The sequence below is a fragment of the Tyto alba genome, unplaced genomic scaffold, assembly GCF_018691265.1.
Source record: "Tyto alba isolate M040663 unplaced genomic scaffold, T.alba_DEE_v4.0 Super-Scaffold_17, whole genome shotgun sequence".
Lineage (NCBI taxonomy): Eukaryota > Metazoa > Chordata > Aves > Strigiformes > Tytonidae > Tyto > Tyto alba.
In genome coordinates, this window is record NW_024881279.1 from 8,490,022 (window position 1) to 8,512,752 (window position 22,731).

The following is a 22,731-nucleotide window of genomic DNA, read 5'->3' on the forward strand; positions in this document are numbered from 1 at the left end:
ATGACAGTGGTCTGCATGCCAAGTAACTTGACTAAGTCAAGGGCTGTGATCTATATGTAAAGCTTCTAACATCCTGCCTGAACTCACAAAACGCCTGAAGCTGGAGACTTGCATTCTTCATTCAACATCTTTCTAGAAAAATAATTACCAAAGAGTAATTAAACATTATCTTTCTGGATTATCTTTAATTAGCACAGAGGTAAGGCACTGTACCTCCAGAGTTTTCCTTTGCTGTTCACTGATTATGTCACAACCAATCTTTAATAGTTTTCAGATGGAGCAATTATCTCCTCTTCTAGTCATTCTCTACTCCTAGTTAGTGTCTTGCCAATTAGATACAGCCTTTAGCTATTTTCACTAATTTTGTCTGAAGTGAGCTTTAACTTGCAAATACTGCTTTTGATTTTTTTTTTTTTATTAAAAATCACTGTCCAACAGGAATGTCTTGAAGAAAATCATTTAGTGATTTTTCTTAATCTTTGGGATTCTGAAGTCTGGTGGAGACTGAATTTTAATTCAGCTGATTTCCCTTCAGGTTTTGATTCAGACTTCTGGATTTATATGTACTTAAACAGAAAGTATCTGCATCTATGTCTCAGCTTGGAGCCTTAGGCAAGTCTTCAGGAAAGACTGCTTCTTTTTCTGACCCTTATAATTCATGTGTACAGTGTTTTCATAGAGATGCAGATAGAGACTCTGTGATCACACTACATGCAGTGCAAGTCTTGTGTGTTGACCATTAATTTACTCAAACCTTATGTAATCCTGGGAACAGGGAGACAGTATTTTCCTCTGGTCACACTAAAGAGGAGGGTGATGCTGCATTTGCTGGGAGTGCAATGAGGCTGAGCCAGTAGCTTGAGCAGCTGCGCTGTGATTTTTTTTTTTTACTTACCATAGTCGTTTCTGCAATCGAACCAAAGCTGTTGATGAAAATGTTGCAGCTGACATTCACTGGTGGGCCTGCATGACAAATACAGATTGGAACAGTAGTTCACTGTGTGTTTATAAGACAAAGTATTTCCACTCTGTAGTGTTAAAACCTATTGTGGGAACAGGGCGATTGAGGGCTGAGTATGGAAATAAGGTCTGGATGACCTAGCTTAGTCTAGTCTTGGCTCTGATGCCAGTTTTACACCAGGCAATGCTTTTGCTTTGCCTCTGTTTTCCCTGTTTGGGAGAGTGTTTATGTATCTCTTCTGGGAACTGTTTTAATGAAAAGGAATAGATCACAGCCAAGCAGGATAGCTTTCTAGATATCTGTGTTACTGTATGGGTGGCAAGCCCACCCTGAACATGTTAAGAGTGTATCCCAGAAAAGGATGGAGAGACTATTGACAGGCCTCTTGTTTAGAGTTCTATACTTTAAAAATACTCATTTAAAGCATCTAAGTGTTTCTGAACTAGGACCATATGTTCCTTACCGAGTCAGTGCACCAGTGTGCGCTGTAGGGATCAGGCTGGGTAAAGGGGCAAGTACCCCATGGGATGATGGTGGTGTCTGCTAACACTCACAGCTGGATAGGAGATTAAGGCTCTGCCAGTGGAAATTCTCTGGCTGTCCTATTTTGGGAGAGGGTACTCCCAGACTTTGGGCTTTATTTGTTTTCAGACTGAAGCTTTGCTTAGTCTGCTTGTATTAGAAAAGGTAAGGGGCCACCAAAAGAGAGGAGTAAGGATTAAGGGGCGAAAAGATTGTGGTTAGAGGGCATTGGGAGTCAGTCTGTTCACGTGGTACTAGTGCCCAAAGATATCAGTATGACTGGAAGTGAGTCACAATATTACCTGACAAATCTGAGGTGGAAATGTTGCATTTGCACCAAGAGAGATACCAAGCACAAAGATGCAGTTCAGCACAAAAAAAAAAAAAATGCTAGAGAACATTTTGGAACCAGAGCCATATCTGGTGCTTGGCAAACCAGTGTCTTTCCCACAGATAAGAGGATTTCTATAGAGTTTTAAGGGGAGGGAAGAAGCAAAAGGGGCCTCTGCCCAGTGTGTGGTGGGGGAAGGCAGCCCAGGCAGTGAGCAGAGGACACTGCCCCAAGAATGAAGATCCCCCTTTAACACTGGGGGAATTAATCTCCTATCATTTCTGTGACGTGGTTCTGGGAAGATATGTGGAGTGTGGATTTTTGGGTTATTCCACCATCCGTTATGGAGACAAGGATGGTGTATGCATTTCAAACATTGCCTGATGGCTCAGCTTCGCTGGGGGAGTTGAGACTTGCTTGTTAAGGTCACATCTGCAGTCTGGCAGTTGCTGCAAGATGAAATACTGGAGTGGGGAAATAGCTTCAATGGGAGGCTTGGACCTCTAATCAGTGCAAACTTCCTCCTTTGTGGGAATTAATGGAATTTCCTGATTACTAAGTAACATTTGGAGCTTGGTTTGTTCCTCTTCATTTCCCTTTCCACCTTTCCTATTTTGGCCTCATCTAAAGGATTTTGCCTGTCCTCTGCGGGAGTAGGATTGCAGCCACATAACAGTAATACTCTCTGTGGCTGGGGTTTTCTTGGGATGGGTCCCTATCCAAAAAGCTTGTGAAGTTTATCCAACAGCTGAAAGCACACAGTTTATCAGGCTTTAATATTTGGTTTATCACTTCTGTAGTTCTTCTCTTGAATTTGGGAGTAATAGTTTTCTTCTCTGGATCCCTCTCATGAGCCATATAGAAGGTCCATGTGCATGTGATTTCCCCTTCCAAAGGGTACAGCAGAAAACCACTGAGCTGACCTCTTGGATAATGATATGTGCTCATGACTGACATGTATGGAAGATTTTGGCCCTCTTCTTCCTGATCCTGAGCTAATGTCAAGCTGAGTGTGGTATGAGCTTGGTCCTGTGCATGTGAAGACTCTCTCCTTGGGGCAGCCCAGCTCTTGTTGAGGCACTGTGCTCTTCCCACTGCATCCAACGGCAGCTGTGAGCATTCTGCAGGGTTTGGGGTTTTTTAGCTTGTGTGAGGCTATAAAAACTTCCCTGACTCCTGCTGAAACGTCCCACTTCTGCTGTAGAGCAACTGTGAAGGATAGTTTGCTAGCAGCAGGGTTAAGGGTAAAGCCTGGGTGAGAGGTCCCTTGTCCTTGGTGCCTGCTGGGTGCAGTTCTGTCACTGCCCGAGTTACTGACTTCATTCTCCAACTTAAGCCAAAGCCCAAATGCCTCTTTCTTGTTCTCAGAATTTGAGCCCACAGCTAAGTCCAGACTTATAACATTTGTGGAAAAGTTGCAATCTTATTTTTGTTAATATTCCCTTCCCCCAAAATCAATCTGATATGGATCTTTGGTATTATTTTAATTTAGATCTAAGCCATTAAAATGCCCTTATGAGTTACTGCAGTTAATTTAAATGACATGCTTTGAGAGCTACAACCCCAAGCTCTGTAAAACACCTCCAATGCATCCCATATAAATTGGACCCTGATTCACGTGGGACGCTAAGCCAGCAAAACTGCCCTGTGGGGAAGGTGTAGTTCATAGAAATAAAACCGAAATTAAATTATCTCAAATAAAAATGCAATACAGCTGCCTTCAGCAGGAAGATAATGTATACATTTCATTAAATATTAAAGTTTAATTTCTTTTGTGTGTGTGCATAATTTAGTGGTAGGCAGGTTTACAGGATAGTTTAACTCTTTGATTTGGATAAAAGCAACAGTGTTATCTGTTGCCTAGATGATTGCTAAGGCATCAGCTTCCCACCTATATATGAGTTTAAAAGCCCAGTATAGAGCTTATTGTTTGAAGCTGGATGGCAGGTGCTGTCGCTGTGATTAATGGGTCCTGAAAGTCCTATGTTAGCATTGCCAGTGACTCTTGGAGGGAGGAGGAATTGGTAAAAGGAAACAAAGTGAATTAAATGGACATAGAAGAGGGCTGACGCAGGTTTTGCTTTATCTCTGGGTGTGATTCAAGGGCAAATACATCTGGGAAAGTGAGCTCAGTTAAAAAGAAAATCAAACAATAAACCCACCAAAAAAACCCAAATCCACCCTTGCTAGAAGAGGTGTTTTGAGGAGCAAAGAAAGAGGTTCTATTGCCTCTCCCAGGGCCTCCTCCAATGCTGCTTGGCTGCCAGTGAGTGTAAGGGTGACCTGAGGAAATTGGGTGTGAAATGGAACTGTGTTGGACGCTAACTTAAGAAAACCTTTACTGTGGGGAGGGGACGATGAGGACAGTGGTGAGCAGAGCTGTCCCTGGCATCTGGCTGAATTCCTCTGGAGCTGATGAGACTCCTCTTAGTTTCAGCAGGCATCAGGGGGACCATTGCCTGCTATTAGAAAGTGTTGTGGGCAGCGACTTAAAGGGAGAGGAAAGTAGAAGTTTTTCTTCTCCTAATATGCAAAATGTTCAGCTCCCTGCCAGTCACTGCTTGGTTTAGTAGGATCCCCAATCCCTATATAGAAGTTTTTCCTGTATGTAAAGTTGTTACAAGGTTGTGTCCATTCTGAGTGGAAGTGAGAAGTTTTTCCAAACATCTACAAGGGATCCGTGTGTCAAATCTCTCATCATATGTATTTCATATGGACATAAAGATTGCTCATATTCTATATACAGTTAGGGAGGCATTCATGAGGATTGCACACAGTTTTCAGTCCCAAAATGAAACAAATCCACAAAGCAGGGTTTTTTCATACCTTTAAAATTTGGCCTGATCCTGGCATCATATCCTGAAGTTCTTCCCATCAATTTATCCAAGAAATCAGAAGGAGACATGGGCTTGGGGGCAGACCGTGCTGCTGCTTCAGCTTCTTTGGAGGCTGCCAGGCTGTGAGAGTAGAAAGAAACAGGAGGTTTTAGTATACATCCCATACCGAGGAGGGCTTAGGGTCCAGACATGGAAGAGTTGCCATCTCATTCCTGCTGCACGGCAGGATGGGCACACATGTGAATTACTGATGAGGCTGGACTCTAATTTGTTTGCCCAGCCCAAACATCTTTGAATACAGAATCCCAGCTGCCACCAGAGTAGGCGAGATGATGAGTGGAGAAAATCCTTTTGTGAGTTTAGGTATAACTCCCTGGCATGTCACTAAATTACAAATGTGAACTCTGGCACTGAGCTCCACAGGTAAAATACACTGAGATTAGCCTTGGGCAGCAATTACTGCTTAATTACATGGCAAATAGCAAGGGGCATATCTGGTACTCTTACAGTCTTATTTTCCAAAAGGCAGGTAGAATCAGAGCAATCTGAGGCTTAAATGAGAGTCATGTGATTGTAGAGCTCCTGCACAGCCTTTGGGACTGTAGGGGATAGATGTATTTTTGCTTCCCTCTTGCTGGTCAGTCTAGCATTTGTTACTGGTACCTGCAGTGCAGGGGTTTTAGTTCTATACAGCAACATGGCGTCTGGAGAGTGATCCTGAAATGATACTCATGTTGGGTTGGGGATGAAAGAAAATGAAATCTTTTTGGGACCTGTATGGCTTCTGGGGCAGAAAAAGTGATATTACCTATTTATCTGTAGAATCTACTTAGATTCTACAGATAAATAGATTCAGACAATGTAGAATTTATCTGAAAATCTAAGACTGGCAATGTGCTTTCTGACTCTAGAAGTCAAGATCTGCAGGGTGACAGTTTGGGCTTAAGACGTCTGTGGTGTTGCCATCTACACAGGAACAAGTGACCCCTGGTACTAGGTGCTCATTCTCAACTTTGGAGGAAGGTTTGATTTCTAAGGCAGGAATAGATGCTATTCAGTTCCTTCCCTATGGTTATGAGACTCCTACTTCAACACAGATCTGTTCCCAGGCTGAAAGTGTGGTGTAAAATTGCCTAGAATAACAAAACAAAGCAAACAAACAAAAAAACCCCAAACCCCATAGCTAACATGCAGTGTGCTTAGGGCAAGAGCTGTCTCTGCCTGAGGGTTCAGATGCCTGCTGGTTAAAGCCTACAGGCAGTATTGCAATGCAAATATATAATAAGCCAAAGAAAGCTGTTCAGAAGGAAGTAAGGCTCATTGCTCCACCCTTTACAAAACTCCTGAACTTTTTTTAAAGTACAAAGGCTCTGTGGGAACTGTGAGAAGCCATTGTGGCAGAGCAGCTAAGAGGCCTAAGCATGTTTACAACAGGCACAAGGTATTTAATTATGTATGTCCTCATAAATGACACCGTGGAGTCCTCTTACAGAATGAGGACCTCACCTTGGATAGTTTTTCATTTCTTGTCTCAAGAGACTGCAGAAGTCAAACATGCTGTCTTTCAGAAGAGTAGTGTTAAGTACTGGCACAAGATCTGTCAGGAAGAATTTAGGGACAGTTACTATGCATTAATGTGACCCTGCCCCCAAAGATCTGTTAGTAAAATCTAAGTTTGAGCTGAGACTCCAAAGACACGAATATTACCTAGATAAGGCCTTGACAAGAACATGTTGTACTACCAAGTTCCCCAGAACTTCAAAAACGGTTTGGATTCAAAAGGGTTTGAGTGCCATAATTTCAAAATCAGGAGTATTTAGTAACCTATATTGTGTTGACTCTTCTCCAGTGTTAGTGATGATGGCAATCTGGAATTTAAAACTAAGATTTCATTTACCCTTCATGTACTTACAATCCACTCCCACAGTGGACCTGATCTGAACTGGCTGATGCACACTTGTGCTTGGATGTGATGTGAAAACATGTGGCTCTAGCTTTCACTGTAGCTGTGTGCCATTTTTTATCTTGTCCCCATATCTGCTCTAAGAAACTGTAAAACCAAACCAGTATGTTTCAGAGGTAAATGGGGTTGTGAAATGGGCGATGTTTTAAATTTTTTTTTTTAGAAGGAAAACAAGAGGGTGCAATTGATTTGCAAACTCAGAAGAAAGCTGGGAGTGGGAGGACAGTCAATACTGGGCTTGACTACTGCATTCCAATAGAATGTCTGCATGGCAATGAGTTGAGAGAAGATTTCAATTAAGCAGCAAATGACTTGATAACCAAAGACTCCTGCCACTTCAGCCGAAAGATGCCAGATAGTGTAATACCCTGATTTCTTCTCATTAACTGTAGACTTAGGGAAGTATATGGAAGTGAAAAAGTGAGGGATAGTGGGGGAAGAGGCAGTGCTAATATAATAAGCTTTAAGTGCAAAAAGATAGTTAGAAACTGCAGTTCCCCTGGCATTCTTTTTTTGAAAAAATGAGGTGAAAAAGCACAGAAATCAGTGTTCAGCTTTCCTGTAAATTCAGTGTGAAAGCCTATTCTGAATGTTTACTCCACTTCTGATGAGTGACTTTGCTGATATTCCTTGGGTGCCATTTTCTGTTTCTTTCTGCATCAAAGTTGCAGGTAAATGAATTTCATGGGCTCAGTTCCTACATGGAAATATATGTTTAGATAAATGAATCCTACAAGTTTATGGATGAGGACCACCCTCTCACAGCCGTGCTGCTTTTTTGCAGCTTCATGACCATCCCTGTGAGCGTTTTCTGTGAGCACCTTTGGGGATGTGCTGAAACTGCAAAACATAGTCTCGTGTCTCCTGGTGTGTGTTTTAGAAGCTTTGTTTGGCTGCTGTGTGGTGTTACCCAAGTGACTTAGGAATGATGAGTTTTGAGTTTCTTCCCCTTTCTATTTGGTTACTAAATGTTTCCCTAAAACTAGCTGGTAACAACCTGCCCCATATACTTAAAGCAAGAAAGCAGGGGATGAGGAAATAACAAAGCTTTCCAACAGCAGCCTCTGTGGGTGGTGGGCAGATGTGTCTGCACTCTAGCTCAGAAGTAATAGTAGAAAATACCACTGGGAGCTACAGAGAGGCTGTCCCACCCACCATGCTCTGGAGGGATAGATTGTATCTAACATAAACATTAAATGTTCACTCTGGTTGTGACAAATGAGCTTTGATATGGCAGTTTAGCTCAGGCAGTATCCAAAAAAGCTATCAGCTTCTGCTGTCTTCCTGGTATGTCTCGACCAGTGCTGTGCATGCTGAGTTGGGAGCTTTCTGGGATTTTCTACATCCCTTAGTTTTTACAGAAACACCCTTGAAAATCAAATAGGACTGTTCATCTGGCCCAGAAGAGACAAGGAGACGAGCTGCCAAGTGATTTGAGAATTATTGATGATAGAGAAATGAATATTTAGGGTGGGTTATTGTGTTGTTCAGAGAGAAAATTTATTCTCTGAATAAAAAAAAGGAGGCAAAACATGTAACAAAACCACTGATGATGTAGTTTGCATTGGTGCAAGAGTCTTGTCTGTGCTGAGTGTCTTGGTGCATTTTAATAGCAGCCAGACAGTGGCTTATCTTATTTACACTGGTGTAATCCCTAGTGGATCTGGCTGAGAAAGTGCCATCGGGCAATCATCACAGCAACAAGAACAGAAAAGATCTCTTTAAAGGGTCAATGAACTAGCATAATCTCTTGTGATATTAATGTTGGCATGTCAGCAGACACCATCAAGCCCTTAGGTCCAGCCCAATAGCCAACATGTGAAGGTGAAAGCTGGTGGAGATGAACAGCACAGCTGCTCAGAGTTACCTGCCTTAAAATGAAGCAGTCAGGCTTTGCAGGACACCTATTACTGTTTTCTCCCAGCCTATACAAGCACTGTTTGCTCTATCTGCATTATTTTGTTTCAGCTAAACAGATGATATATTCTTATAAAGAGTTATTTGGTTTAGAAAGTGGCTCCTCTGCAGTCTGAGCATGTCAGTTTGCTCAGTTCCTGGCTCCCCAGTTGGCTGTTGTCTTCTCCTCTCCCTATTTGTATGGCCCTTGTGCAATATTTTCATGCTTTTTATTTTTTTGGCTGTGCCCATGGTTGTCCATCTAATTAAGTCTATCATAAACTGCCCTGTTCTGTTTGAATGCTGATACTGAGAAATATCAATTTTTTTTCTTTGAGGAAAGATGAAGGAATTTAATTAGCATGGGGCCTCTATTCCCCTGTCAAATAATTTAATTGTTAATCATTAATTCTGAGGGCAAAAAATAATGTCTGGCAGCAGAATCACAAACTGTTGCAAAACAAGTGTTTGCTGAGGAAATTTGTCTCTGCAAAGTGTGGAAGGCTCAGGTCTCTGTGAAGGTAAACTGGTGCAATGTCAATGGCTCGAACAGCACAGGGTTTATTCCTCTGATCGGGCTCTCTGCAGGCTGGGGAAATAGAAAATACCTGATTACCTATGCCAGTTCAGTGCTGCTCAGCAAAGGTTTCTGAAGTGGGTGCTTTGTTTATTTTTGAAACACAAATCGTAAAGTTTGGCAGGCATGTGTTGGGAATATGCTCAGGTGAGCTGGCTTTCACCTTTGTCCTTCAAATGTGATGTTTTCTGTAAGCAGGCATCCCAGGAGAAAGGAATATTCATCAGGTCTTTGAGGTAGGCTGAGGTGACCAGTACACCTGTTTCCCCCATTACCTTCAAAGCCAGGCTAGAGCAGTGTGGGGTGCTGGGGACACAGGAGGAGAATTCATCAGCTTAGTTTGATTGAATCCAGCAGGCTGAGAGGGGTAGTCACAAAGAGGACATCAGATAGTTGGGCACTGAAAGGCATCGTGTCATTTGTGATTAATGTTACCCACGGTAACTCTCCCGGAACCATCTCCCTGGTCCCTGAGATGGTGCCTTTTGGTCACAGAGGCCCCTGAGCAGGGACTGGAGCTCAGCAGAGTCCAGCCTGTATTCAGCCTCTGCTGATGCTGGGGCTGCCTGTATCCATCTTGTCCTCAGCAGCCAGAGAGAGGGAGGAAGGACAGATGAGAGATTTTCCTGGTGAAAAGGAGCAGCCCTAAACTCTGTACCTAGATTGTTATTTCTGACCCCATCAGCATGTTATCTGGAGAAAATGCTGCCAGATGCTGGCCTGGGAAGGTTCGGCAGAATCTGCAAGCAGACTTTTTTTAATGATTAGATTTACTATCAAATTGAATAGCACAATCAATATTGATATGCAATTCAATTAAAAAGGATGAAACCTATTGTCTGCATGTTTTTCTCTGTCACACTAAATTCCTGGCCTACAACAGTAGAGGTGGACAGGATAAAAGAGTGGAGGTGTGTGGGGAGAAGAGAGCCCTCATTCTATATTTTTGCCCTGGCATGGTGCAGAGTAGAAGGAGCTCCGAGTGCTACAGATGTGCTGATTGCAATCCATGTGGTCATGCTCAACCGCTGGTAATTACAGTCCCTGCAGCATGGATGTGGGGTGTGCTATAGGCATGATTTTGTAACATTAATTCTCAGAGGTGGGAAAGAAATTTGGACTTGGCTGTTTTCTTAATTCAGCTGAGAGCTTATGCGGCAGAGGGATGGAACAGACCTGGATGTTGGGAAAGGATAGTAAAGCAGTCATGTACAGCAAGACTGGTGAAATATGGAATTCGAGAAACTGTAAGAAGGATTTTTACTCTGAGAAAGAAATGGGCAATAAACTATTATTTATTCATATTCATGGCGGGAGGAGGGGGATGGGAAAGAAAAAGTAAGCTTGTTAAATGTTGCCATTTCTGTCTTGGATGGTTGTACTCTGTTGCTGTGAGCTGTTTAAACCAATTCTAGCTTTTGCACCAGAAGTAACTGCATTGCAGTAGTCGCAGGATATAATCAGTTAAAGTTTTAACCCAGAGGATTCCAAAACACAGCCAAAGGTCCTGCACAACAGTTGTTACTGGTCCCTGTGGCTCTACAGGAGGAGTGGAGCTGGGAGGCACTTTTCCATGAGCCTTGGGGAATTAACCCTCTGTGATCATTCCCATCCACGGAAAGCGGCAACAACTTTATTGGGGTGAGAAAGATCTCCTCTTCAGACTGCAGCATTCCATTGTCTCTATTCCACGTTTCTGCAGCCCATGGCTCCTACGCCATATGGCAAAACACCCTGTCCAGAACGATACAACAACCCAATTACACTGATTAACTCTATGGAAAGACACCAGCACTTGGAACAATTGCTGACGCTGCCTGGACAGAGCAATAAGAAAATAATAAATGACTAGACAGTCAGCTGGGGGGGCGGGGGGGGGATTGTGTGGGTGTGTGGTATGCAGAGGGAGAAATCTGCACTCTGTATATAGCTGAAATGGGAAGAGCACAGGGAGACCAACAAACTGCATGGGGGTATAGTGTTTGGTTGCATGCAAGATCCCTACTCTAAAAAGGACTGTTGTTCAAACTCTCATATGTGGTTACTCTTGTTTATTGCATATTAAAAAGAAAAAAACCAAACAACTTGGGTGTTAAATTCAGTGTTAAATTCAGTTTCAAGCCACAGGCATTTTCTCTAGTGACATTATCAACTAATCGCTCTTCCAGAAGCATTTATAGCTCCTGGAGCACAAGTAGTGACTCTCTGGAGATGTATGATCCTAAGCCACTGGGACAGGTTTGAAAACGTAACTCAAACAATGGAGAAGCACAAGTCAATGCTCAGCTTTTAATCACTTGTGAAATAAATCCAGTGAACACCAGCACTGACTCTTACGTGTGCATATACTGAAGAGTTTTTAAAAAAGAAGTTATAATTACATTTTTCACTGAAAAAAAAAATAAAGGAATAAAACAATCCCTGCAAAGACAAAAGCATATGTCTAGCTCCACACACACTGAATATTCCGTTTAAAGTCAGGGGGACTAGTCACATATTTAAAGTTATGCATAAACAACCTTCTTGAATGCAGTAAATAAAGGGGGGAAAATGTCTTTACAAGATGAAGCTTCATATTCTAGGTAACAATATTCTCTTCACTGATGTGCTCTTGATTTAGTGTTTGGGTGGAGAACTGTGGTGGGAACCTCAACTGATGTCAGAAGGTTTTAGATCACCCACAAGACAAGTGTCAGAGAATTACGAGAAATTGTGGATGCTTTTCTATCTATAGCTCTGCAGTCACCCTATCAGTTGTGTTTTCATCAGCTCAAATAGCTTGCTACAGCAGCTTTTTAAAAATTAGTTTTAGTTTAAGGATTTATGCTGCTCATTAAGATTGGATCAGAATATTGTAACTACTCTCTTTTAAAAAAGATCAGAAGTGGTATGAATAGAGCTCTTTTAAAAGAGATGTAACATACAGTGCAGAGTGGTGGCAAGTTTTATCTACTGAAACTTTTTGCTACAGATCCTTTGAAAAGGCCTCCTGAGCATAACCTGCCTACAAAATTGTGGGTCTCATAGTAAAACCGGGGCGCTCTGATGTATGTGTTTTGTACTGTGTAAAATGAGTTGTGAGATAAGAGAACTCATTTTGATACTTTCTGATGGAATTAGTTGTTGCCATTGCAACACAAATGCCCTGCTGGAGATGAATGTTCCCTCTGTGCTGCCCATGATTCCTGGTGTAATCTATCAGTTTGTTCGTGAGCTATGATGAAATGTTATTTTTGGAATGAATGGCTAAGGTCTGGGTCCCCTGCTCAGGAGGGATTTTCTCCTCTCCACCCGAGATGCCTTCTGACTTTGGTTCCTTCGGCTCCCTGACTAAAAACCCCATCTTTTCAACCCTGGCAGTGGTGTAGGGCCCGTGCTGGTACAGGAGAGCAGGTTGTGTTTGAGACTTGTATTTTGTCAACTACGCTGCTGGGAGCTGATCTTTGAGCCCAGAGCCCTGTGTGATGGATGGGGCTGGAAGCTGGAGGATGGTTGTGATTCTCAGGCACGTGGGGTGGCAGGAGAGGTGCGATGCACACAGTTTGCAGATCAGATCTTGGGATCTCTGGTGCAGGAAAAAAACGAACAGACTGTGTGTGTGGAAATAACAGGATCTATTGCCCTGCTTGGCAGTGCTTCCAGAGGGTGAAAATACTGGCAGTGAACAAAGAAAAGATTGTAAAGATACCCCACAGAGTCACTTTTTTTTTTGTCCACAGCCTGTCATTGCAGTTCTTGAAAGATAAGAAAAAGCTGCCTCATCCAGAAATTCAGAGCATCTTGCTTCCTTACTCTCAACTGGTAATACATATGATGCACAGATTCTGCTGTAATGGGGGGTCTTGATCCCTCTTGCACAGGGGCTCTTGGCACCAACAAGGACATATGGAGCTAAAGATTTTTTTAAAGGGTGCTGTTAACAGCTGACCCTCTGTGTTTTCAGGTTTTGTACCTCTGCTGTAAGAGAGGGGAGGAGGGGCCTGTGTTTGGGGCTTTGTATAAAGCGTCCTTTTGCTTGCATTATCTGAAATAAAAGAAGGGAAAAAAAAATCAAAGGAATTTGGGTACAGGTGAGAAGTCATGAATTTTGTTGGATTTTTCTGCATGGTTTCTGGCTCAGCTGCATTTTGCTGCTGAACCAGCCGCATGCAATCATGGTCTGATCCACCATTGATTCCACCTCTGTTGCTTCTTATTGATTTGTGTGTTTGCTCCGGCCCCACCGGGACTGGGGACAGGATCTGCATTCTGGGCCAGTGGTCGCCAGGGCAGGCATCTCTTGCTCGCAGGGCAGCCTGAGGGGAGCTGCTGTCGGCAGCTCTCCTCTGAAGGCAGACTGTGAGATGATTGATTGCACTGCAAGCCCTGTTGTTCCATGCATGCGACACTCCTTGTCTCAGCAACCTCTTGGTAGTTTTTTCCCCCTTTACCCACACTGCAATGAGGCATTGATAAAAACAAGAGTTCCCTGGCTATCTGCTAAGGCATTTGGGTTTTTTGTCTTGTCTTTTTTTTTCTTTTTTTTTTTTTTTTTTTTTTTTCCCCTAGCGAACTGTGAGACACAGTGCAAGGATGAGAGGGAGAAATCAAAAGGAAAACAGGTGCAAAAGTGTATTCTTTTGTCTTCCCCTCCCTCTCAAAATCAAAATTTCGTGGGGTTTGGTAAATTAAGATTTCTTATGCTTTTCTCAGCTGGCACTTAGATCCAGCAGAGATGTATTTACAGGATGCCAACTGTGTCTATGTACCAGACAGATGTGGTGCAGTCCCCAAATCAGCAGCTTACCGTGGTGCATTATATGGATGAAATAATTGTCTGCATAATGGGGAATGCTCAGTGCGTGTAAATGACGGGTGCATCTGTCTCGATCTATTTCTGTTCTCTGCAGGCCCTCTCTGTGTTTTGGCCTTACCAAGGGGACAAAAGCTATATTTCTGGGTTTTGGTTTTTGTTCTGTGTGGTGTGTGTTTTTGTTTTTTTTTTTGTTTTTTTTTTTTTTTTTTGTTTGTTTGTTTGTTTTTTGTTTATTTTTTCCTCCTCCAGTTTCTGTGCATCAGTCTCTTGAAGTATCAAGAGAGATTTAGGAGCAGCTTGAGGTGTGTATCTGATCTATAGCATCAGCGGGATCAAAGCATGCAGATCTCCAGGACCAGATTAGCTAAAACAGATCAGCAGTTTCCCAAGAGGTTAAGGGGACTACCTCATCTTGTACCAACCGATCATCTTGGCTAAGAAATATCAATTCAAACCATCTCCCCTCAAGGGAAAAGGTTTCTGTTATCTGGCTTCATAACCAGAAATGTAAATTGCTTGGATACATTGGGGAAAAGGTAACAGAAACAAAGAGGCAAGTTCTTTTTTTTTTTTTTTTTTTCCCCTCCTCTTTAAGGGGAACTGACCTGCTTTAGCAGTATTTTATTATGCTGAGTGTAATGCATCTGCTCTGTGCAAGTAGGTCTAGAAGTCAGGAGCCAGACAGGTGTTGAATTGTCTGGTCATGGCTGCTAACCATCCTTCCAGTGCTTTACACTGATGCAGCAGGAGGAATTCTTGTTTCTCTTGCTCTTTCCTTTTTGCTTCATTTATCCCAAGTTGTAGTGTTTTGTTTTGTTGTTTGTGTGTGTGTGTTGTTTTTTGTTTACTTGGGTTTTTTTGTTGTTTTGTTTTTGTTTTTTTAATTTTGTTTTGTTTTTTTTCTCTCAAATTGAAATTATCAAAACCACTTGGAATGATTTGTCAATAAGAAAATTTGAATCAAACCATGGTAGGGAGTGTATGCTGGAATGACATTTTTAACATGTGAAAGAATATGATGAGCCATTTTTCTTGAAAGGTGTGAGGTGCACATGCGTAACCATACTTCATAAGTCTAGAAATCATTGTGCTCTTGCTGATAGATAAAGGTCAATAGAAAGTATGCAAGGTAATAATATCAAGAGGGTGATTTACTGGAAATAATAAAAGCCTGACTTAATGTGCCACAGCAGTGAGAGCTGGTACAGGCAAATAAAACAAAAGACAAAATGCATTATCAGCCTATCTGGTATCTGGATACTAGTAACTTCAGGATTCTCAGAAAGGCTCCAGGTTATACAAAATTAGCAAGCAAAACTCTGAATAAGTTCAGATGATTTTATGTATTTAAATGCTGTGGGTTTGATTTGAATGTTGTGATTTTTAAAATGCTTGTCTTTCATCAGTACCTAAATAGCAATTATATTCATTAGGTGGTCTCACATCTTGTTCTCAATACTGAAATTAGGAGAGCCCTTTTAACCCACATACTAGGATGAAATGAGAACAGACTTCTCTGCTGGTTTTCTATTACAGATGAATGATTACTGGGATAGTAAAGTAATTTAATTTTGGACATTGATTAACATCTTAATTCAGATGTTGGGATCCTTTTCTATCCAAGTCAGCTCATGAGGATTTAGTGAGATGAATTTCATAAGCCGACAAGGAAAGTGTTTGCCCGAGACCAGAGAACCTGCAGTGGGCTGTTGCTTACAAGTGTTTTCCTTTCTGACTTGAATCACTTAGTAGCAGAACAAACTTCTTCGCCTCTAGTCTGTGCTATTAAATCTGAGACACTTAGAGTCAGAGGGCCCTTTGCTGCTGACTTGCTTCATACATAAGGGTCTCCAACACCTCTTTCACAGCAGAAGAGGAATAAGGGGGGGACAAAATTCCCATGCTTAAATTCTTGTTCCTGAAGGAAGTCTCTGTAGACAGATCATATGATCTAATGCTCTTGCATGTAAGGGCAGGATCCTACCATTCCCTCCACATATCAATCTCTTTCTAGAAGCAGCTACCTCCAGGCATTTGAGCAGTAAATGTGTTCTGCCAGTGGGATTTGTGGCTGTATAGGGTAATGTTCAGTGGGAGTCAAGGTGGACAGCCAGCCTATATTACTTAAAAATCTGTGTAGCACCAGTGCCTCAGAGACAAAGGGTATTTTATTAGTACATGTGAGAAACAGCAATGTGTTTTGCAATGTTTTTCTTAAGTATGGTGATCAGCTATGGTTTTCCTGCTCTGTGCACCCAACATGATGGAGGGGAAATGGCTTTTTCCCAGATATATATGAAGCCATTCTTTTGTTCTGATCTGTGCAAAGAGCAGATCTGGAGTAGTTTGTCAGTTGTTTAGAGAGGAAGGGTAAGATTAGACTGTGTTAGAAAATGTTTTGCATGCTTTATGTTGATTTGTCTTAGTTGCCTAACATGCAAGTCAATAATTACGGATGGATGAAAGTGTGTATCAAAGTCCTTGCAGAAGGCATGGTCCCAAACATTTTGTGCTTCTACTGGGAGGACACCAACTTAATCTTTCTTTGTGAATGATTTACAAGGGTTTCTAGGTAGAACTGTCTACCTCATCACATTTTCAAACCTTGAATACGTAACCCTTTTAATAGGGTCTCTAATCGAGCTATTACAGGTTGCAGACTGAAGAAGCTAGAGAGTGTCCTTAGATCCCTCTAGTTCAAACCTTTGTTAAATCATTTTTATTTTGTGGAGGAGCTGACAGACTCAGCAGAGGCACAACAAGTCATAAGGCACAACTTCTAGTAGATTTCAGTTTGTGTGAGGAAAATACTCTTTAACTACTGAGAATATTTGCTACGTTGTTTAGCTTGTAGATCTGGAAGTCTCTGGTTAGTGCTTCATTCACAGGTACCTCTGTAATGTTACCTAGCACTTGAGAGTTATGACAGAAGGTTTGGAGATAACATGCACATTAGTCTCCTTTTCCTTCCACTGTATTTTCTTTTTTTTTTTTTTTGTATTTTCAAGGGGCTGAAATCAGCACCTTTCCATTCACTTACTTTACTTGTCATGTTTGTTTCAGGAAAAAGTGTCTGTCTTTCTACAAAGAGGCATCATATTCACAATGGCATCTTACTGTTTTAAAAACTGCAATTGAAGAGCTCTTATGGACAGGAGGGAATATAAAAATGCTGGTTAGAGCAATCCAGTAGGGTCTGAGTCTGGCATCAGATTTTAGCCTGTGATTCACTTGGAGCAGTAGCCTTGAATCACTCCTGCTAGCTGACAGATTGCTGTTCAGAAGGGGCCAACTCTAATCTTGATTCAGTGAAGGTCATGCTGCTGATTCCTGATATACAGAAGTGCAATTAGGACAAGAATCAGGCCCAAACAATTTCAAAGCCTCACAGGATGGTGTTCAGTTGGGTAAGGTGCCAGTTCTAGGCTATCTTTTAACTCATAACTTGTAAAAGATGCATTCTTACCCTGAGGCTTATGCAGTGGTGTTTCTAGACCACTACAGCTATTAAAATGCGATGGTACAACAGAGAATCCAGGCAAGATCATCACAGGTTAGGGGGTATCTTTTTGTTCTGCATGAAAGAATTCATAACTGAAGCAGGGTATGAACATTCATTGTATGTAGTTAGACTTTGGGAGAACATTTCTGTATGTCTCCACAGATATAGTCAGGACATCTGGAAGTTGCTGCATAAATATTGTCCAATCTATTTTTATCTTAAAGAAATAACATTTTTCCTTCCTCAAATATGTGTAAGGAAAGGTTGGTCAAGCAGTCTGTCTGTCAGAAGACTCTTCATCTTCCACTGCAACACAGTTTCCATCCCTGCCTCTGTCCAGGTTCTCGGTAAATGTCTTAGTCACAGCTAAGTGACTGCAGACTGAGAAGGCAGGTAGCAAAATGGAAAATACTCTTCCATAAAGAAAAGCATGTCAGAATAAATCCCTTACTGCAATTTCCTTCAAAATCACCCCAACTGTAACAGAAACAAATATAATATTGGCAATTCCATAGTGTCTGCATTCACACACCAGCTGTTACTCTTTCCCACAGGGTCTTGTTTTTTTTTAAAAGGCTGGTAAAGGACATTTTTATTAAGCAACAGATCTAGTCTTAGTTCCTATTTTGGCTATATATAATTTTCCTTTGGGACTTTAGATTTCTTCATTTTTGTGGTTTATGTGCTAACATGTAATGGGTTCTCTTTCCAGAATATTTTCTACAAACTGGCAATAAAGTATGGTACACACTGTAATTTAAAGCAATGCATACTTGTATTATGGATTATTGGATTATCAGCTTGTGGGTTTTTAAACATTATGTATGACTGAGTTCAGGAGCAATTGGCACACTAAATTTATGAATGACTGTTACTGAATAAACTTCTCTTACTGAAACTGAAATAGCAAAGCTATTCCCGGACCAGAAAGGCTGGTAGATTTTTGGCCTGTAATAAATTGAACACATAACACAAAGCAGGAGAAAAAAGAAAAACATTGTTTAGTGTGAGTTCTGAGCAAAGATTACTGAATTTTTGCTTGCTTGGAAAATGGTTGCAGTATATATATATATGTGAAATTTGGTTTCAGTGCATCCCTGTAAGTGGATTAAAGCATTTTTAAATTTTCTTAAATGTTAATTTCAGGAAGACTAACATTCCAGATGCACCTTTTGCATGTAATATGACATAATCATATAGAACACAAGTGTGCGTATATGTATATAATTTATAACGGTATAGACACTTACATTAGAACCCGAAAGGACTGGTTTACCAAGGTTTTGAATGCCCAGGACTTTAATTGATGTGCTGAGAATCTGTAAGTACTCATATGTGTTGTGTGGTGCATAAGTGTGCATCATAGAACAGGATCAGCAAGACAAGTATATACCAGTTTCACTTGTTCAGGCAGTTCAGAGGAGAGCCAGACACATACTTTAATTCCAGGGCTGTGGGAAACTCAAGCCTGGAAATGTGTGCGTGTCCCCCACTCTTTTTTCCCCTTTTGTCTTCTAGCTTATTTATGGACAGCATTCCAGAGCATGTATGTGTTGTTTATTTTTTTAAATCTCTTTTCAGTTAAACAATGTTTAAGCAGACTTTATTGCACATAGATATGCCTTCTGTTAGTCTACCCTACTGTATTCTGCAGTGCTGCTCTATACTTGTGACCAAAGATGGGAAATGATGGCTCTGAAGTGTATTGGGTGTTGTGCATTTCTTTTCAGTTACTGATGATTTTAATTATTTTTAGAACTTCTTTCTTGGTTTACCTAACATAAGCATTAAATGCTTTGAGTTCATGTTACAATCTTGCTGTCTTTGATTTTTCTGTGGAATTACAAAAAAAAAAAAAAAAAAAGTGGGGATATCCCAATTTTTATGCCTGGGGAAAGACTTTAGTTTTCAAAAGGAAAGACGCTGCCAGCTAGAGAAGTTGGGCCAGTATCAGCAGGTCTACTACTGTGATTCATAAAATAATAAGTATTACACCAGTGATGTATATGTAAATAATGTCTGTTCTTTCCCATTAAACTACAAGACTTTGTTAAAATACAGAAATGCAGAAGTAAGAGCCATGCAACTGAAATGAAGTCTAAGACTGATGAGCAAGTTCAGGTCATGAAAGCAGGTTGTTTTTTTTTTTTTTTTTTTTTTTTCTGTTTCATGTGTCTGGTATCTATCACTTGCTACAGCAGGCTGAGTTATTCATGCAAATACAGAAGAGTTTCTACCTTCCAATTTCTTTTATTAAATGGACAAAAAAAAAAAAAAAAAGGCACTGCAAAGAGAGATGGACCAGAAACAATTATTTAAGACTAAAACTGTTCCATCTCCTACTTTAGCCTTAATGAGAAACTGAACACATCTAAGAGAGACAAAATACAGCTAGGCAATAATGGATATAATAGCAAAAAGCTCCCCATATCCCTGTTGGCTTTCACCTAGATTCTGTAAGGGAAGGATGTTGAAAAAAATATGAAATAAAAAAGTTGGGAAAGGAGATTATTTCTTTGCTTCTAGTGGCTTCAGACATAGCAAGATGAGGAGATAAGGTAAGCCCTCCTTGAAAACGACTCCCACAGAGCTATGCAGTGAAAGCATCCTACAGAACTCACCTTAACCTGCAATCTGAGGATGGGGAGGGGGCGAGGTGGGAATATTTACCCGGGCAAATTCAAGTGCAGCATTCCCAGCCGCCACTAGTTGTCACTTTGCAACCAGCCGGGGTCGGTGTTTTCAGCACTGCGGTTAGCGAGATTGCGGTGCTAATTAAACCGAGTAACTCCCAAAGCCGCGGAAAGTCCCAAGCCCAGAGCCGTGCGAAAGCCAGTCTCGGGGAACCGAGAGGAGGCGAAAAGGCAGCTCGAGAAAGGAGGAACGCCGCTGTCCTAAGGCTGTGCCCTGAGCTTGGGGGCCCGGCAGCTCCCGCTGCGCGCACACTCCCCCCGTAAAGCCGAGCCTTACCTGAAGAAAACGATCGTCTCCCACACGTAGACTCCGAGCGCGTTGACGTTGCACATTTTTCTTTTTCCAGTTCTCTTGCTGTTGTGGGGTTTTTTTTTTTTTTTTTTTTTTTTTTTTTGTACTCCGTGAGGGGTGGGCCGGTGGGGTTGGCCAATAAAGTAACCGGGCACTTGGGGAGAATTGGTAGGGGGAAGCGAGCCCCCCCCTCCCGAGGCGGGCTGGGCAGGGGGAAGGCCGGGAGGGCTCCGCTCAGCACCCTGGCCAGCAGCAGAGAGGACGGCTCCGCTCAGCACCCCGGACAGCGCCCGCCGGGCGGCTGCGCTCAGCACCCTGGACAGTGGCGGTGCGCGGCGCTCCGCGGGCGCCTGCGGAGCGGCCGGCGGCTCCGCTCCCGCGCTGCCTCGGCTCGTCCCTCCTCTCCTCCTGTGCCCCCGCCACCGCCACTGCAGTGGTGCTGGGGGCCGGAGGACCAGGCTTCCCGCACCGAAATCTCCCTTCAGCGGGATCTCGCTCCGGACATCAGGCTGGCGAGAGCGGGAAGATGCAGGGGGTGTAGGTTTGCCATCAAGGTGGTGGGGGGTAAGATGGGAGGGGGGGGACACGACCCTCAACAGCCCAGGGCTTTAATCTCCGCTGCTAGCCGGGGTGTCTTCCTAATTACATCCACAGGAATTTGTCAGTGTAGAGCTGTGCTGCAGTCCCGCTTGTGTCGCTTTCCTGCCCGCTGTTTGGCTGCTGTTGATCCCTGTTTCCTGGGCTATTTTCCTCCCGAATAAGTTATTGCTGCTGTAGGGAAGGTGTCCCATTGCTCAGGGCTAGAGCGGAGGGGAGCGAAGGGGAAGTTTCTTGGGAAGCACTCCCATTGTGCTCGGAAAGAAAGTGGTTCAGTGTCGTCCTAATGCATCTCATTTCCCCTCTGCCCTCTCTCCCCTGCTAGGACTCGCCAGATCTTGGGAGTTTCTTGCTGCATTAATTTACTAAACTAAAAAAAAAAAAAAAAAACCACAAAAAAAACCCCACCAAAAAAAAAAAAAAAAGAGGGGGAGGTGGAGAAGGAAGGCAGAGGGGAGGGGGTAACTCAGCCTCTTCACCATCCCAAGGCCCTCCTCTTAGCTGTGCTCATTGGTCTCAGGGCTGAAAAAACTACTCTAGGATGTGGTTGGATAAACGCATGTTGTTCAGCAGAAGCTGTTAACCTTTAAAGCGCTGATATGTTTTGGTTTATTTCAATTTTTTTAACTCGAATTGCTGTCTTTTTAAGAAGTGTCTGAAATCGTCTCCCTTGACAGGGCAAGCGTAAGTGCATTAAGTCTCCATCTCGTGGAAGATCTGCTTGGCTAGCAGTTACTATGTGTTGCTGTTGGCTTTTAAGGAACATCTGTGGTTTTGGGTTTTGTGTTTTTTTTTTTTGTTGTTTTTTTTTTTTTTTTTAAATTTTCTTTGATTATTTTTTTTTTCCCTTTGGTTTTGCAAAGAGGTTGGGCAAACATCAGAGCCACCAAGGCCAGGGCAGGTAAGGAGCATTTAGCAGTTTCTTATCCCAGCTCCAGCTGTGTTTGCAGGGTGCTTAGCGAGGTGGTTGGGGCGGGGAGGAATGGGTTCCTTAGTCACTTTGTTAGTGTGTCACTCTGCTCAGCTTCTCATCAACTTCTGAGAATTGAAATGAAAACTTCAGTTTCCTAAATAATCTAGGATTACTTTCTTCTCTCTTGTCCTGGTGTAATGGGAGTTTTTTCCTTAAATTCCATTTTGATTACTTGTCTTGTGCTTTGCAAATCTCCCCATGGCAAAGAAAGAGTCTCTTTTAACCCCCTTTGAGCTGTCTTTAATATGTTCAAAGACTCATCCCATGTTGGAGGGTGGAGGTGAAATGGACTGATTACTCCGCCACTACTGTAACCCCCCCAGGCTAGGAAATAACCACATTTTTATTCTCACTTTGGGTTGTGTCTCAAAGGACCTTACTACCACACTAAAATTCATCTGATGTTTTTGATCTGTTCTTTTTATTTGTTTTAAGCAGTATGTTTACTTAACTAAGCAGACAGAAATATCCCTTGGGTTATCATTCAAAAGAAAAGGGAAAAAAGACCTTCTTGGCTTCTAGCCATTGATACAGAAGGAGTTTAATCTGATTTACTCCAGCTGCTGGATCTCAGTGTCTAGCTAGATTAATAACTGACTCTGATTTCAACTCATGTAGATTCTTGGGGATGTGATTCTATGAAGCGTTTCTTGCCTGCTGCTTGCTGGCTCCTTACTATACTCCCTCTCCTGATATTTATCCCCTCATGGATGAGCCACTGTCACCGTGCTTTTCCAGCTTCAGTGTGCTGACAGACCAGAGGAGGAGCTCCAAACTGGGAGTGTTAACAGA

General features: G+C 42.2%; 1 protein-coding gene and 1 long non-coding RNA gene across 3 annotated transcripts in view; one reads left to right on the forward strand and one right to left on the reverse strand.

The window, feature by feature from the left end:
- The window catches only part of GLRA1 (glycine receptor alpha 1), a 41,546-nt gene extending 20,196 nt beyond the window's left edge, over positions 1 to 21,350 (reverse strand). For both annotated transcript variants that reach the window (XM_033006116.2, XM_033006115.2), the window contains exons 1-3: positions 20,355 to 21,350; positions 4,641 to 4,771; positions 896 to 963 (exon numbers count right to left, since the gene is read on the reverse strand). In XM_033006116.2, the coding sequence (XP_032862007.1) occupies positions 896 to 963; positions 4,641 to 4,771; positions 20,355 to 20,410 (255 nt within the window). In that variant the 5' untranslated portion in view covers positions 20,411 to 21,350. The remainder of the gene's footprint in view (positions 1 to 895; positions 964 to 4,640; positions 4,772 to 20,354) is intronic.
- Positions 21,351 to 21,774: 424 nt separating this feature from the next.
- LOC116964909 overlaps positions 21,775 to 22,731 on the forward strand; it is a 38,000-nt gene continuing 37,043 nt past the window's right edge. Inside the window, exon 1 of the long non-coding RNA XR_004409026.2 lies at positions 21,775 to 21,867. This is a non-coding gene — a long non-coding RNA (uncharacterized LOC116964909). The remainder of the gene's footprint in view (positions 21,868 to 22,731) is intronic.